Below are 18563 nucleotides of genomic sequence, written 5' to 3'. Positions count from 1 at the left end.
ACAGTTGGATTAAGAAAATTACAGTTTTAAGCATATTTTTGGAATCCTCATTAAGTTTCCTATCCACTAATCTGAAAAAAACGCTACAAAATTTGTTAAAGTCAGAGAGAAATGCGGTGTAAAAATTGGAACTGGCAGAAATTAACTTTGAAAGAACAGTCAAAGATAAAATCGCCTGTAAAACCCAATTGTAGTAAGAAAATTACAGTTTTAAGCATATTTTTGGAATCCTCATTAAATTTCCTATCCAATAACATGAAAAACACTACAAAATTTGGCACAGTCAGAGATAAAATGCTTTGTCAAATTTTGAACTGCCAGTTTGAAAAGATAGTCAAAGATAAAATCGCCTGTAAAACCCACTAGTAGTAAGAAAATTATAGTTTTATAGTTTTAGGCACATTTTTTAAATCCTCATTAAATTTCCTATCCAATAACCTGAAAAAACGCTACAAAAATTGGTACAGTCAGAGAGAAAAGCGGTGTCAAATTTTGAACTGCCAGTTTGAAAGGAAAGTTAAAGATAAAATCGCCTGTCAAACCCACTAATAAAGAGAAAATTATAGTTTGAAGCACATTTTTGGAATCCTCATTACATTTTTGATCAAAAAACCTGAAAAATACTACGAAATTTTGTACAGTCAGGGAGAAAAGCGGTGTCAAAATTTGAACTGACAGAAGCACAGTTTGTAAGGACAGTCAGGGACAAAATCAACACTTGGAGTAAGAAGATTACTGTTTTAAGTACATTTATAAAATTAAAATGAAATTTCCTATACAATAACATGAAAAAACAACAAAGTTTGGTATAGTCAAGGAGAAATGCAGTATTTGTAATTTATTAGCAATTTACTGGTAATTTACCGGTCAAATTTTCCTGGTAAAGTAATTACTTTAATTATTTACTTTACCAGTAATTTGCCCATTACTGTTTTTATAATTTCATAAATCCCCATGCTGCCAGTCCAGCTTGGAACATTCTGTATTGCGGTGAAAATGACTTATTAAAGACTGTGAATGTCATTTTGAATAAATTATTTTTAACTTCAATGATCAAAAAAGGAAATGTTTAAATTAATAATAAGTTCGTTAATGGATCCAATATTGAATGGTTGTTTTAAACTAAGTAATAGGAAAGTGAAGACTACCATATTTACATTGCTCTTAGGAAGTTGCATTGATATTGCTAGTTGGCAATGTGGCTAAGACAACATTGGAAAAATGTCTAATATTCTTAAAGAAAAAATTGTCAAATTAACGTTTATTTATTTGTTTGTAGGTGTAAAAACACCAGATCAAATCTCATCTCACCTCTTAAAGATGCCAAACAACTAAACCAATTTTAACCTCCAAACGAAACAAAAAAATTTGGTTACAATTTAAAAACCACGACCAAACCAACTAATTAAGGCAATTCTTTTCACACAACACGAAAAAACCTATCCAAGGCGACATCGACATAGGTTTTATCGAATTTTCAACACAAAGCCATTTTCGCAAAAGCTGTTTACCATAGCGCACACTACGCCTCTCAGTAAACGCATTTAAGAAGATAGAAAGTGCCTCGGAGAGAAAGTATTGTGTGACGAGAAAGGAAATTGCCGGCCTGACAGAACTACGTGTCGCTCCCTCACCTCTCCCTCCACAAACTACAAAAGAATGCAATTTACTGGTACGATAACGAAATCAACCTCAACTCGGCCTACATCAGATAATAAACGAACAACACCAGCCCTCGTAATGACGTTGTAGTGTTTAACGATTTATTGAGGCCGGAATCATTTATGCGGCAATAATAGCAAATTGCCCCATTCGGTACACATGTGAACAACGAACGATAAAAAATGGGGGCTTTTAACAGTTCGGTCCTTTGAGAATGGCTATTTATATTTCGATTAAGCAGCAGGCATTCCGGTTAGTTACGGATTTCCGATCGGCCGAATCGATCAGCGCCTCTTCATAACTTAAGTGGACATGACGCACCCTTTATTATTTTATTTTGTCTGTATTGGTAGTTATTTGGTTGAGGTTGCATACTTTCTTAAAGTATGACACACGTTTATTTTTATTTTTTTGTTAGCAAAAATGTGAATTAAATTCATACTGCATTGTGGGGAAATAAAGCCATTATACAGGGTTTTTCAATGAAAAGTAGCCACCCCAAAATAATTTCTCTGTTAAAATGCTAAGACACGTCAACAAAGATTGCAAGGGGGGCATCTTTTTACGTAGGATTTGAATTTCTGCCCCTTTTTCGCCATAGCCACCCCCACTAAGTTTTCAAATGGCACCATACCCTGTTGTTTCCAACATCGTTGGAAAGGGTATTTCATAAGGAATTAATTGCACTATTTTATTTGTACATTTGCTTTGAATTAAGACCAAAAAAAAAATACGTTTTGTGTTTATTTTTTGTTAACTGCGGAAATAATAGCAAATAGCGGTTATCATTTAATTAATGGCTCAAAATAACCTCCGTTAACTTAATACAATTAATTCAATACATTATACAATAATACAAGCGACTTTGGAAGAGTTCGCGAACATTTGTGAGGACTTGTGGTGTCAGTTGTCGGCATTCATGTATTATTCTCTGCCTTAGATTTTAAATGCCCCCTTAGAAAAAAGTCCAACGGAGTGAGGTCGGGTGATCTCGCAGGCCATTCCATGGGACCACGTCTACCAATCCATCTTCCAGGAAATCGATTGTTCAGATATTATGGAACGGGAAATGAATAGTGTGGAGGTGCACCGTCTTGTTGGAAAATTAGTTGATTTTCAAATAAATTTTCATCATTTTCTAGTAGCTCTATTATGGTCGGATCAACAATGGTGTCAAGAAGCTCAAGATAAGTAGCGTCATTCAAATTACCGTCAATAAAAAAACGGACCAACGATGTGGTCTCCTAAAATACCTGCCCAAACATTAAGTTTTTCTGGATATTGGGTATGGGTTTCCCTAAACCAATGTGGATTCGTCTCTCACCAATACCTACAGTTCATCACTACTACTATACACTCATCACTGAAGCAAATATTGTACAACAAGTTCACGTTGTCTGTCAGATTAGTAGACATAATTTCACAAAATTGTAGTCTTCTATCATAGTCATCTTCATTTAATTCCTGAACGAATTTTACCTTGAATGGATAAAAATTGTGTTTTTTAAAAATTCTCCATACACTGCTTGTCGAAACACCCGATGCATGGGAAACTTGATTTAAAGACTGATTATTATCCATTGCAACGTGTCCCAAAACAGCAACTTCAATTGGTTCATTAATAATTTTGTCTTTCGGGTTGATGTTTTTTGTTTGTCATTGACCCAGTTTCCATGAATTTTTGCATCAACTTTAAGATATACTGATGACCAATTAATTTATCTGGATGAATAATGTACAATTTCTATTCTTTCGGCAGTCGTGTAAACCATATTGACAATGTTCCTTCAAAACGAACTTACAAGTTGACCGACTGAGGCAAAAACATGGAATGGAAAACAAGTATTCGGTAGTGTTATCAGCAGTTTGACCAAAATAACAAAAAAATGTTTTTATTTTTTTTAGTCTCAATTCAAAGCAAATATACAAATAAAATAGTGCAATTAATTCCTTATGAAATACCCTTTCCAACGATGTGCCACACAGGGTATGGTGCCATTTGAAAAGTTAGTGGGGGTGGCTATGGCGGCAAAGAGGCTGATGGCAGAAATTCAAGTCCTACGTAAAAAGATGTCCCCCTTGCAATCTTTGTTGACGTGTCTTAGCATTTTTTAACAGAGAAATTATTTTGGAAGATATTCAGGGTGATTATTTCCCTCATTGTACTAGCAGCCAATAAAATTCAATAAACCTTTCTAGTTCGACCAATGAGAGCCGTTATATACTGAATAAATCCCTAGTTGTTAAAATTTTACACTGAATAAACACCTCCTACCTTTTTCGAATACGTTTTTTTGAAGAACATTTGATATTAAACGAAACGGGATTTAGACACATATAAAATTTAAGCTATTTTCTTCAACATTAACAATTAATAAATCACTATAACGTAGTTTCCATTAAAAAATTACATAAATTAAAATATTATGACGTCTGATTGTCAATCTGAAATGTAAACAAAAATATACATGGCTGAACAAAAATCTGTCGTCTGCTGGGGTGAGTTCAATATTATCATTAATTTCATCACGTTTAGTTTAGTATTTGTGTTCTAACTAAGGTGTTTTCTTGTTAATAAACTAAAATGTGAGTTTTCAGGAAATAATCTTGACATATACCCCTCGGCGTTCACGTTTTATCACGTAAAATGTGCATTGGTAGGTTTTTTGCAAAATTTTTCTTTTAGGCAAATGGTTTCGACTAAATAATTCTTTGGAAAAAATTCTTCGACCTGCGGTCTCAGGATTTTATCGTCGAATTATTTAGTCTCAATCATTTTCCAAGCAAAATTTTGCAAAAAATCACCTATGCACAGTTTAACCGATAAAACTTGAACGTCTCGGGATATAACCTATGACTAGTTTCATTGAAAAACCCTGTATTATTGAAATAAACAATTTGTGTAACAATTATTAATTATATTAATGTAATAAATTTTGCTTTACAGAATGAAGGTCGAATACCCTACCGAAAGTGGCCATGCAGCTCTAGTGATAAAAAATGTGGAAGTGGATGACGAAGCAATATACAAATGTGAAATCACCTACATTCAAGTGAAAGAAACCTGTCATGACGTGGTGCAAATCGTGAATTTCACTACTTTAGGTGAGTGTTGTTTTGTCAAGCGAGAGAAATTTCATAAATCTAATTGGAACGAGCACACATTATTACGTAACTTTCCGAGCCAAGCCCAATAACCCAGTTTTCAGAGCGGATAGAGTGCTCAATTAAGCTTTATCTAATCAGAGAGAGTTTGCATGAAGAATCTTGAATAAGCTAGATCGCTCGTAATAGATTTGACTTTGTAATGTTGTATGTAACCGCGTTTACAACCGGAAAAAAAAAGCGGAATTAAAGAGGAGATGACGTGACAGATTTCGAGTTTCTCGTTAATTAATTAAGAAGGGCGAAAGTTTGTTTTGTGAAAACGCCCTGTAATTGGTAAAGGGGAATTCGGCAACTGAAAAGCAGATTTTCTTTCGGATTCGTTTTTGGTTTTTTTCTCTGCTCCAGGCGGAAACCCTTCAGGCTCTCGTATTTAATTAATTTAATGTTTTCGACGTAAACTCGGATTAAGGAGAAAAATTTCGGGATTTAAAGTTGAGAAAAACGGAACGGGTTTTGTAATCTTACTTTTCAAAAGCAGTCTTGCTTAGAAACCTATATAATTGTACAAATTATTTGCTTAGAAAGTATAAAATAATACTAATACACGTGTAATGGTATAAAATACAAGGTTGCCACGATGCAGCAAAAGATTAAAATAATGTTTTTTATGTGTAATATAACAATATCTCCAATTTCATCAAAATAAGCACAACAAACAGCACATAGATAACAACGTTTTGGCTTTTTTGTTGAAACTTTTCTAAATCTCCCATAATTTTCTAAAATTGCTAGGATTTTCTAGATGCTACTGAAAACCTCACAAAAATCGTGAGAACCCTTTACAACTGTCCTAAAACTCTTACAATTTACTTAAAATTAGCGAAAAGTCTTTAAATGTTATTGAAAGCCTGCTAAAAATTGTGTGGCCTTACGGTTCTAAAATTTGTATTTTTTTTAAAGCTTCTTAATGCTACGGAAAATCTATCAAAAATGATCTGAGATCTCTACAAGTTTCTAAACCTTACACAATGTTTTCAAAATTTGCAAATTTCCCAAAAATTTCCAGATGCTTTAACAAGTGTCCTAAATATTCCACTATTTTTAAAAAAATGCCAGATGCTTCTGCAAATATCCTAAACCGTCCATAGTATTTTTAAAATCTTCACAGGCCTCTCAATGCCATTTAAAATCTATCGAAAATTGACAGGTCCCTACAAGTACCTAAACTTTACACCATATTTTTAAAATCTTCAGTTGCCTTTCAATGCTACAGAAAATTTTCCAATCAAAATTCACAAAAGTGCTCTACCCCTTATATATTTTTTTGAAAAATGCCAAATGATTCTACAAAGTGTCCCAACCCTTCCACAATATTTTTTTTAAATCATCAGAGCACTTCCAATGCCATTTAAAATCTACCGAAAATTCACAGAAGCTCTACAGATGTCCTAAACCTTCTACGATTTTTTTAAAAGTTGCCAGAGGGATCTAAATGCTGGAATCTTGCTAAAAATTCTCAGGGTCCTCTAGAAGCACTGAAAACCTCCCAAAAATGCCAAATGATTCTACAAAGTGTCCCAACCCTTCCACAGTATTTTTAAAATCCTCATTTTTGAAATCCTCAGAGCAATTTTAATGCCACTTAAAATCTACCGAAAATTGATAGAAGCTCTACAGATGTCCTAAACCTTCTACGATTTTTTTAAAAGTTGCCAGAGGCCTCTAAATGCTGAAATCTTGCTAAAAATTGTCAGAGTCTCGTAGAAGCACTGAAAACCTCCCAAAAATGCGAAATGATTCTACAAAGTGTCCCAACCCTTCCACAGTATTTTTAAAATCCTCATTTTTGAAATCCTTAGAGCACTTTCAATGTCACTTAAAATCTACCGAAAATTCACAGAAGCTCTACAAATGTCCTAAACCTTCTACGATTTTTTTAAAAGTTGCCAGAGGGCTCTAAATGCTGGAAGCTTGCTAAAAATTGTCAGAGTCCTCTAAAGCACTGAAAACCTCGTAAAAACTGCCAGAGGCTTCTGCAAAGTGTCTTAACCCTTCTACAGTTTTTTAAAAATTGCATACAGCGTTTAAATGCTATATAAAATCTCCCAAAAATTTCCAGAGGTTTCTACAAGTTCCTAAACCTTACACGATATATTTAAAATCCTCAATTGCCTTTCAATGCTACAGAAAATTATCCAAAAAATTCAAAAAGCCTTCACAAAAGTGCTCTACCCCTTCTAAAATGTTTCAAAAAAATGCCAGATGCTGTACAAATATCCTAAACATTCCACAGTATTTTTTAAATGCCACTTAAAATCTACCGAAAATTGACAGAAGCTCTACAGGTGTCCTAAACCTTCTACAATTTTTTTAAAAGTTGCCATAGGCCTCTAAATGCTGGAACCTTCCTAACAATTGTCAGAGTCCCCTAGAAGCACTAAAAACCTCCCAAAAATGCCAAATGCTTCTACAAGATGCTAACACTTTTGAAATTAAAAAAAAAAAAAGTTTCTAAACCTTACACTATATCTTTAAAATTCTCAGTTGCCTTTTAATGCTAACAGAATATGTTCCAAAAAAAATTCCAAACGCCTTCACAAAAGTGCTCTACCCCTTCTAAAATTGTTTTAAAAAATGCCAGATGTCCTGAATCTTCCACAGTATTTCTACAATTCTCGCAATGCCACTTAAAATGTACCAAAAATTGACAGAAGTCTCTGCAAGTTCCTAAACCTTACATAATATTTTTTCAATTTTCAGATGCCTTTCAATGCTACTAAAAATTTTCCAAAAATTGCCCTTTGCAAGTGTCCTAAAACATTACACAATTTTTTCAAAAATTGGCAAACGTTTTCAGAGTCATTTTGCGAATGCCAGAAGTCTTTAAATACTACTGCAAACTTCTCTTAACTGACTGGAGGTCTTTAAGGATATACTAAATCATCTAAGAATAATTTAAAACGCCCAGAACAAATTTTGAAAAATCCAGTAAATAGTAATGAAAACTTTCGAAAAATCGATAGTGTCCTCAACATTTCACAATTTTTTAAAAATTGTCAGTGCCTCTATAATTCTATTAAAAAAACTGCTAAAAATCCTTTCCTAGGGTGTAAAATTTCGAAGATTTCGCAAATTACCAAAAGCTTTTAAAGTTATTTTGAAAGTGCCAAAAACCCGAGCAAAAACCTTTACCTACTGACCAGAGCCCTGTACAAATATAGTTACTAAATATTTTTTTAGAAATACTAGAGCTATTTTAGAAACGCGAGAAGCCTCTAAATATTCCTGGTCACCTCCCAAAAATTGCTAAAACTACTAAAAAGAAGATTGACAGAAACTCAGTAATGCCATCTGGTGTTCACCAAATGTGTTCTTTATAAACCTGACAGCATAGATGATCATTTTATGCAAATAATGCTATTTTATTTTTTACCACCATTTTTGTTTAAACTACGATATCGTATACAATATACTAGTATTTCGTTTGTAGCAGGTTTAATAGCGGAATATCACTTGGGGTTTTGGATTCGATATACTTCTGAAAGAAGCACAATTGTCCACTCGAATTACTTATTGTGTATTTTTCAAGTTTTGGTATATACCAGAAAACAGAAATATTGTAAACACCAGATTTGATGATGACATTTTCAGAAAAAAAAAACGAATTAATCTCCGTATTCGGAGGGGATATAAAAGGCTCGTTTCACGCAACAATAAAACGATGCCACGGTAACGTTATCATTGGCTTTAAACGGGAAAAGTGACCGCCAACATGTAAATGATTTATTACAGCACCGGGTTTCATATATCATATTTTTCTACCTTTTATTTTTATAATTTACATGTGTATATATTTCGGCGTCACAGGCCCTGAAAAATAAACGCACATTAATAATTTTGGCGTTGTTTCACTAGTTTGAATAGCTGAACCGAAAAAATAGCCACGCAAATTCTATGGAATTCATTAAGGGTGACACAGAGATGGGTTTTAATTTAATTGTAGATTTGTTCTGATATAACCATGTTGATACTAGTCCATTTTAAAGTGGACATTATTATACAATTTATTAAAATGATTGATAGCGACAGAGCTTCATTGCAAAATCGATATTTTATTTGTGTCAATATGTAGAAATTATATGAGAAAATTAAAAAAACAAAAATGTTAACTTTTTCTCTTAAATACAAATGTCAATTTAATATAGTATTAGCAGAAAACTACAATTCAATTCATTTCACCACGTTTTTCAAGTTTTTTAGTTTGTTAGCCCATTTCAAATAAAATTCAATCACACAGTATAAAAAAAAAGGAAACAGGTTAATTTTTATTTATAAGTAAAAGAATATAAGTGACAGGGCCGCATTAAAAAAGACAATCTGATGATGGTTTCGAAAAAAAAACGAAACGTTCATGTTTCTTCTATTTTCATTTGAGTAACCTACTGCAGTACTTATGCAACTGTCTTGCAAAAAAGGCGCCAAAAATGCTGTTTTGTAGTGTTCTACTAAACTAAAAAAAGAATAGTTAAAAGACGAGAAGAAGACAAGAAGAATAAGAATATAATTTTTTACTGAACTAATAGAAGAATAATTAAAGGACGAAAAAGAGGAAAAAATAAATAGAATAAAAAAGATGAATTGAATAGCGAGCAGAAATTTCGAATAAAATTTTAAACAAGGCACCAGATTAAAAGGAAAAAAAAAACAACAGAAGAGAAGAAGACAAAATTTTATGATATTATTTTTGCGCCAAAATTAGTTTTACTATTAAACCGATAGAGAAAATAGAAATTTAAAGACAAGCAGAAACGAAGACGCAACTCGCCAGATTAAAAAGAGAAAAGGAAAAAGAAGAAAAGAAACCACAACCTTATATGTAATTTTCGTGCTAAAAATAGTATTTTCACTAGACTAAAAGACGAATAGTTAAAAGACGCGAAGAAATGAAAAAGAAAGTTACCAGATTAAAAAGAAAGAAGAAACAGAATTATAGACGGCAAAATGTTTCAATAAAATTTTGGGGCAAATTTCCATTTTTTTACTGAAAGCATCAGATTAGAAAAAAAATTGAATTGAATAGCGAGCAGAAAAGAAGAAGGATATCACCAGATCAATAAAAGAAAAGAAACAAGGAGAGAAGGCACCAAAATTTTCTATTTAAAATTCTTCGCCAAATTAAAAGAAGAAGCAAAAGGTGCCAGATTAAAGGGAGAGAAGAGAGAGTAGAAGAGACGCCAACATTTTTAAATATATTTTTTTAGAAAACGGCACTAAATTTAAAAAAAAAAGAATAATTGAATTGAATTGAAGAGAAGCCAAAAGTAGACAGAAGTACAGAAGTTTTTATTGACCCTATGTCAAGTTTAAATCTCGAAGAGCAAAGCGACGAGGGATTTAAGACATAAGGTCAATAAAAGCTCTATAAACCGTGGATAATATAGTGTTTTTTCCACTATTAACAAAATTTAGGATAACAACAAAACAACAACATGAAGAAACCTAATTTACTTGTCTCTGTCAAGTCAAGTATATTTCATAATATGTCATATGTTTTAATAGACATTGACATTGTTATTTACCTAGGTCAATAATATTTCCTTTTTTTTTGTGTTTGTGCCAGACTAGAACTAGAGATTAGACTCTATTTATGACCTAGGTCAACAATGACCATTAAGGAAGAGAAAACTAATTTCTCAAGACACTAATCAGTAGTGGAAATAATAGTTTTTATAAAATCGTGCAAAAAAGTACACTTTTTGTAATGATTTTTAATGCAAACAGTTGTTTTGCAAACTTTTTTTGCACTAGTTTAATATTGTCTTTTTTGCACTATGCTATCACTTTTCATTGATTTTTTGTGCAAAAAGTGTCTCTTTGTTGAATTGTTGTATAAATAACTATGTTCTACTAAACTAAACGGATAATAGTTGAAAGACGAGAAGGAAAGAAGAGGAAAGCTTTCAGAATAAAAGGAAGAAAAAAAGCCAAAGGTTTATAATATCATTTATAAGACAAAACTATTTTTCTACTAAAAATAGAATTATTAAAAGACGATAAGGGAAGAAGATGGAAAAGCTACCAGATTTAAAGGAGAGGAGAGACAAGAAAAAAAAACGCCAAAATTTTACAATATAATTGATTTATTTATTTTCCTTTCTTAAAAAATACTTTTTCTATTACACTAAAAAAAGAATAATCAAAAGGCGAGAAGAAAAGAAGATAAAAACCACCACCAGAGTAAAAAGAAAGATGAGAAAAGAACAAAATTTGACAATATAATTTTTTTGTCATAAATGTTTTTTCTACCAGACTAAATGGGGAAAATAAAAATTCTTTTGCACTTTGAGGTTATAATCATAATAAAACAGAGAGTAATAAATAATCTGGGTGGCCAAATAAACAGCTCTCAATGTAAGTATATTTCAGGAAATTTACAGTTTAAATTAATAGAATATTTAGGTTTTGGGTGTTTTAAAATGTTCTCTTAGTTATCTTCACTATATCAAGTTTTAATATCTTAACAAAGTTAATGCAAATTTTTCAATAACAATCTGATGAGACATTTAAAGGTATTGTGCTGGTAGGGTGGAAGCTTTTTATTTTTGTCTTCAAATGTTTTTACCTCAGGAGCTGAACAATTTTCAAAAATTGGTTGTATTTGCAATTTCATCGTACATTAAGCGGCTAAATAATTTGCAAAGCGATTCAAGCTTCTGGACAAAGTTACTTTCGATAAAACCATAATTACGCTCGATACAATCAAACCGTTTATCCACCAGGGACTTTACACCGACCGCAACTGCCTCGCAGTGTCAATTATCCGGCAAATGGATAGACATTAGGGCCTTTACGGTCGTCTAGTTTAGAATTTCAATTATGAATTTGTTTGGTTGTCGTTAATGCACCGCGGGCAATCATAGATTCCAGCAAATTATGTTAAAATTTTGTGGGCGGGAAAGGGGAGCTAATGACAATATTGGTAAGGGTTAATGCAGTAAAATATTTTTTTCTACAAACATTCATTAATGATACTTTTTGCTTCTAAGTGCTCTCGATGCAGAGCAAAGATCAAATCATCATTTTCAAATCAATCAAACTTTATTCTAGGCGCGTAAAAGTCAAGTTTGGCGTGCTTAATACATAAATAGCAATTTTTTTCTTATTTTTTAAAGGCGGTAACCATTCAGGAAATAATCTCTAATAGATTGGAATTGCATATATCCACTTAATAGTTCCACCCTAAAAATTGAAATGTATGTGTCGTAAATACTCTTATTGAGAAGTGCATAGAGTACAACAAGTCACTGGTTCTGGCCGTCGTTGACTACAAAAAGGCATTCGATATGATCTATCATCAAAAAATGCTCCAGACTCTGGCAGATACTAACATAATTAAAACCGTATATAGGAAAGCCAAAGCATATGTTAAACTTCACGACTATACTGACGATTATAATATCGAAATGGATGTATAAAAGACAGGGAGACGTAATCGTAAAATGGATTTTCGAAGACATGGACATAAATATCAACGGAGAGAAATGAAATCAACTAAGATTCGCTGACGATATCGTCTTAATAACGGTTAGTTATCGATGAAGCTAATGAGTTATTAAAAAAACTGGACAAGGCTTCACGTTCACTTGGACTAACGATGAATACCAACAGAACACAATATATGACGAACTTGGTCATCAGCATAGGGAGACACAATCAAATAAGAGATATGGCTCGCAGAATAGTTCTGACATGGGCAGCATTTGGCAAGCTCAGTAATACACTAAAATCCGATATTCCAACGTGTTTGAAGAAAAATGTCTTCAATCAGTGCATACTCCTTGTGCTTACCTATGGAGCAGAAACCCTTACACTTACTAGGAAAACCGTCAGATTGATACGAGTTGCACAGAGAGCTATGGAAAGATCCATGCTAGGTTTGTCACTTAGGGACAAAGTTCCAAATACCAAGTTGCGAGCAACCAACGCATAACATCGCTTAAATCGAATTGGGCAGGACATGGGGCTACTGACAGACGATGGACTAGGAAGATATTGTCACAGATAGGAACATCACCCACTATATTCCTACCTTACACTGAAAATTGCTAACGTAAACATAGGTATAAAAGATGCACCCATACATATCTAAGATGATGACACTGATCTCTGGGTCGGTCGGCTAGCAAGTTACAACTTAAAGTGACAGTTAGGTGTAAAAGTATAAAAAGTCCACATCAGAAAGAAAAAGAAAGAACTTAATCTTAAACTTGGAAAAATGTATTGGCTTCTGGGAAGAAACTCTTCCCATTCAGTGTACAACAAACTACTACTCTACAATCAGGTTGTAAAGCCTGTATGGATGTACGGAATCCAACTCTGGGGATGTGCAAGAAAAAACAACTTAGACATCATTCAACGATTGTCGACGCACCTTGGTACTTTAGAAAAAGTGACCTCCATAGAGACTTGGGTGTGGACACTGTCAGCGCGACCATCAATTTTTGCGAGAAGACATGAACGACTTCTACAACATCTTCAGATGGGTTCCGCCACGACGGTTCTACACCCGTGTGCACCCGACGTCGCTGAAGAAGCATTTCCAGACGGGCTTACCTTGATGATAGAGTAGTGTTCAGGTCCAAGTCATGTGTGCCAAAAGAGTACACAAAGGACAAAGAAGATTGAAGCTAAGTGATGAAATTTGCTGCTTAGACAGTACAGTGCCCAGAGAAGGTACTCCAATGAGGAAGCCTAGGTGATGTGTTTCCACCTAGATGATGGAAGATAAGGAAGTAAAGCAAATCAGGTACCCAAATATATCACTGGTCTCCGGGTCGGTCGGCTAGAAGCTTACAACTTAAAGTGACACAAGCTGCTAGTTACCATCTCCGAAGCCCCAGGCTGATAAAAAAGGGTTCCTTCGTTAGAACTTAAAGTGGCCGATTGAACCCCTAGCCCTGTCAGTTCAAAGTAGCCCTTTCTTCTTCTTCTTATGGTGCCATCTCTTTATGGAGGTTGGCTATCATTACAGCTATTTTTACTTTGGATGCCGCGGCTCTGAAGAGTTGGAGGGATGTGCATCCAAACCATTCTCTGAGGTTTCTTAGCCAGGACATACGTCTTCTGCTGCGATCTTTCCCTCCATTATCAGTCGTAGTATACCGTATCTCTCTCCACGCATAATATGACCGAGATATTCTAATTTTCTGGCATTAATCACGTTCGCCAGTTCTCTTTCTCTTTTTACTCTGCGTAGAACTTCCTCATTGGTAATCTTTTTTGTCCATGATATTCTTAGTACCCGCCGGAAGATCCACATTTCAAAAGACTGGAGCTTTCTCATTGCGATTTTGTTGATTGTCCATGATTCCAGTCCATACATAAGCACTGGGATTACGTAGCATCTAATCATTCTCAGTCTGAGTTGGAGATTTAAGTGGGGATTAGTGAATAGTTGTTTCATTTTGAAGAAAACAAGAAAACGCCCTTTGGGCGCACCCAATAAGTACCCAAAACTTAAAGCCGTAGGTTTCACTTGCTGGCGCAACCGAAGGGCTTACACAACTGTGCACACCCCCAGTGAATGCCTGTCATGGCAACTGTGGTCCATCTTCTACCTTTACCATCCCCCTTATCTAAACGTGACAATATTGGAGTGGAGATCACGACATGATGACACGATTAGAAGTATAGAATCGAAATGGACTGAAGATAATGATGATGACGATGATGATGATGATGATGATGATGACATTGTTCGTTACATTAAATCTCAAATTCAGTAAATCTGGTCCTAAGACTCGTTCATAACATAAACGAATATAATTTCCTTTTATCATTTTCAAAGACCTAACCACAAAAATATCTGCTGCATGTCTGCTTACACATTTTAGGAAAAAAACTTTGTACCAAAGCATAATTATTAAATGCACAGTTTTATCTCTACCATCTGTAAGATGCATAAAACATCAGTTTGACACAACCAAAGGCGTAAAAACGAAACCGAAGAAGCAAAGCAAACCTGTAAATGGGGTTGTATAATTTATTCGGTCGCGAAACAACCCCGACTCTAGTAAATAATATCTTTTCGCCATAACGATAAGCTTTATTCTGGAACTTGTTGAGTTGATTGCGAAATACTCTTAAAACCCTCGGAGCTCAATTTATATGCCAGGGTTATTTAGGGGGGAAGTAGGCGAGCGCGTAATGTAAATAAACCAAACACAATTGCTCGTTTTCTGTATGTGTTACACATTCTGAGATTTGTTGTTTGTTTCATTTAGAATTTGAGTTTTACCGCCAAGTAGTTGAACGAAACATCATAACAGCGTAAACAAGGCAAGAAACCGCCATCAAAAAAGTTAAAAAGGCACTTAAAAGTTGCCGAAATGAACAAACAGGCATCGATACATGGTTCATAATTTATTCCCGGAAAGTTGGGGCACTTACGTCTATGACGCGCCTCGAAAACTATTAAACCCCGAATCTGGAAATCGACCCCCGGGGGCGATGCCTCTTTTGCGGAAAACTCGAACTTTTGACGTGCCTTTGATTTGTTACCGTTACTAAAACGGAAATTCATCTGAAAAGTTGCTTTGCCTCGGTGCGCGATACTTTATTTAGCTATCGGAAGTTGCAGATGGACGACGATAGCAGGACCGGAGTTTCTGGATATCCGTAGTTTTGCAAATTTGTTTTTGAAGCGAAACTGTCTAACAAACATAGATTACCAGAAAAGCTTGGTATACAACAGAATGTGGATGCTTTTGGCAAATTTTAGACTACATAGAAGAAATTTTTGTTGTATGTATGGAAAGGGTGCTGCATTTTCGATGGTTTTACGGAATACAGAGAAAACGGTAATAGATAGAAAAAAAGTAGCATACGTGTTCTGATCTCTTTTTCTGAGCTAAGATAACTGGCAAAAAGTGGGAGGCGCAAACTTCTTTTATTTCAAAGATACGGGGGGCTCTTGAAAATTGCTCATTTTAGAACCTCTTCTGTATTTCATTTGCTATTAAAGTTATTAAAAAAGGAAAACCGGTTTTCGGTAGAAGTTTTGACGTAGAATCCAATGGCGTCATCAGTTTTTTTCTATTACGTTTAGTTTCTGACATATGACAGTAAGTTATATTTTTTTAAATGGAACACCCTATATATTTTTAGTTCATTTAATTCTGTTGATTTCCACTTTTTCAACGGTGTATTAAAACATATAAGTTTGTAAACGTTATTCTTGGTAATTAGAAAAAAAGCGTTTCCTTAACAAAAAAGTGCTAAATAATATGTATAAAAATACCCACAGTCGAAACAAAATTTGGCTATGTTCATATTAACATGTTACATGTCGTTTATAAACAATTTTTTTAACTTCCACCTTAAAAATAGTAGAAAATAGAAATGGCCATTTTTCTTATTAAAGTGACGGTAGAACTGTTTGTAAATTAGATTTTTAATAAGATTTATTAAAAATATTTAATTTTCTGATGTGTTAGTTTATATGATTTCCGATTTTGTTTGGTATTTTAGATAATGGCCTTTTTTTAGTTTAGCAAAGGTCTTTTTTTAAAATAACAGGATTAACCTCTACAAACTTATATGTTGTAATACACCGTTGAAAAGGTAAAAATCAACAAAATAAAATGACGTAAAAATATATAGGATGTTCCATTTAAAAAAATGTAACTTACTGTCATATGTCAGGAACTAAACGGAATAGAAAAAAACTGACTACGCCATTGGATTCTACATGAAAACTACTACCGGGAATCGTTCTTCCTTTTTTGATAACTTTAAGAGCAACTGAAATACAGAAGAGGTTCAAAAATTACCAATTTTCGAAAACCCCCCGTATCTTTGAAACAAAAGTAGTTTGCGCCGCCCACTTTTCGCCAGTCATCTCAGCTCAGAAAAAGAGATCAGAACAAGTATGCTACTTTTTTTCTATCTATTACCGTTTTCTCTTTACCCCGTAAAACCATCGAAAATGCAGCACCCTGTACAGAATGAGCATTAGGCAAATCTGCAATTAGCAATGGCCTACAATATCTCTTATTAAACTTCTAATAAAAAAATAATGTGTAAAAGTTAGTAATGCAGTCTAAATAATAATAATCGCGTTTTACAGATCCTGTCAAGTCATGTTCATAAAACTACTCCTAAATTCAAAGCCAACTTATTGAAGTAAAATTCGTTTTTATTGAATTATTTCGTCATTTATGAAGCAAATCATAAGTTGTCATACATCACTGAAATTAGAATTAAACGTACTATTTTGACGTTTAAAAATTGAATATGTCGCCCATAAGAAAAAAGAAAGAAGTTGCAATTAAAATGTTTTTTTGGTTTTGGGATATCTCTTCAAATAAAATTGGAAATAATAATGGTATTTATTTAGCATGTAGCTATAAAAATAAACACAATGACAAATCGTGCAAATATAAAAATATTAAAATTAATGTAAAAATAAAATAAATAAAATGGACAAATATGGACTGGTTTAAAAACAAGTAACGAATTAAAAGTAAAAACATTATACAAAAACAAGCTAAAGCACTTAAATTACGACATGTTGTCTTAGGGCACTTTTAAAATTGTTCAAATTATCACAGTTTTTTATTACATATTGCCTTGAAAATTAGGATTTTTTTTCAAGAAAATAAAGAAAATTTATTTTATTTAATTTATAGAAAAGGTACATTTTTGTAGGGATGTCAAGTGTTTACCATTATAGTTAGTTTTAGTAGGATTGTATGTAGTTGTTAAGAAAATTAACAGTATTACTTGATGAACTTCAAAGGAGGTAAAAAAGGTGGTACGTGGAGGTAGAAGATGGGAAAAAAAGGTTTTTTTGTATTTAGTTGTTGATTGTCAAGAGAGACTTTTAATGAGAGCTGGAAAATCAGTTTTCTAAAAAATTCGAGCAAAAATCAGACTATTGAAGATCAGGGGATCTTAGAAAGCTGTTTCCTTCCGGAACAGAAGTTACTGAGTGTAATACCGAGTGCTACCAGCAATTGTACCGTCTAGTCCACGTTATGACATGGAGCAGATTGTGATAGAGGACCTATTCCAGAAGTGGTTAAATCGATAACCGAGGAGGCCTCCCGGCTGTTACCGAGATACAGCCTTTGCAGTTAAAAATCCACCTCAACGGAAAAGAAGAAGATTGGTCAACTGACGGTTTATTTTGGACAATTTGGACTCTTTGACGAAGAGTATTAGTTGTAAGTAGTTTGTAATTTTTTTGTATTAAAGACATTTGTAGTTTCAATGATATATTTGGAAGCAGGATTTTTAGGTAGAAAGTAAGTTAGATAGGTTTAGTTATTTACCTTAAAAATAACTTGGCATCCCTATTATAGAATTTTTTTTCAAGCTTATTTATTTAAATTTTCTTTATTTACTAGATTATTAGAATGAATGGTCAGGGTGAATCTGATGCCAGTTATGATGATATTATCATGCAACTAGGAGGTGAGGGAGATTTGCGTAAATCTCATCTTCAGGATAAAAATAATCATGACAATATTAAAATCTTGAAGGCAGTACAATACTGAATTGAACATATGTGTTGTTCTACAATTTCCACTCAAAACAAAATCAGAACAGTTTCTCGTGCTGTAACTGTGGACTTCGTTAAAAGATTTGATCTGCTTGCATATACCATAGGGTGGTAACAGTCCATTTTTTAATTTAAACACAAACACGTGAACGGCAAACACAATTCGCAATCAATTTGCAATCATTTTCTGGACAGGTAACATGCTTAAAGTCGTGGACATTGTTACGAT

The 18563-nt window shown here is 33.6% G+C and overlaps 1 protein-coding gene across 8 annotated transcripts in view; it reads left to right on the top strand.

Annotated features, from left to right (window-relative positions):
* The window catches only part of nrm (neuromusculin), a 527634-nt gene that overhangs the window by 346561 nt on the left and 162510 nt on the right, over window positions 1–18563 (top strand). For all 8 annotated transcript variants that reach the window (XM_081975067.1, XM_081975061.1, XM_081975068.1 and 5 more), the window contains exon 3: window positions 4610–4767. In XM_081975067.1, the coding sequence (XP_081831193.1) occupies window positions 4610–4767 (158 nt within the window). The remainder of the gene's footprint in view (window positions 1–4609; window positions 4768–18563) is intronic.

Source organism: Ips typographus, linkage group LG3, assembly GCF_016097725.1.
Source record: "Ips typographus isolate SLU linkage group LG3, UJ_Ityp_2.0, whole genome shotgun sequence".
NCBI lineage: Eukaryota > Metazoa > Arthropoda > Insecta > Coleoptera > Curculionidae > Ips > Ips typographus.
This window is presented reverse-complemented; position numbering and strand designations above follow the sequence as displayed.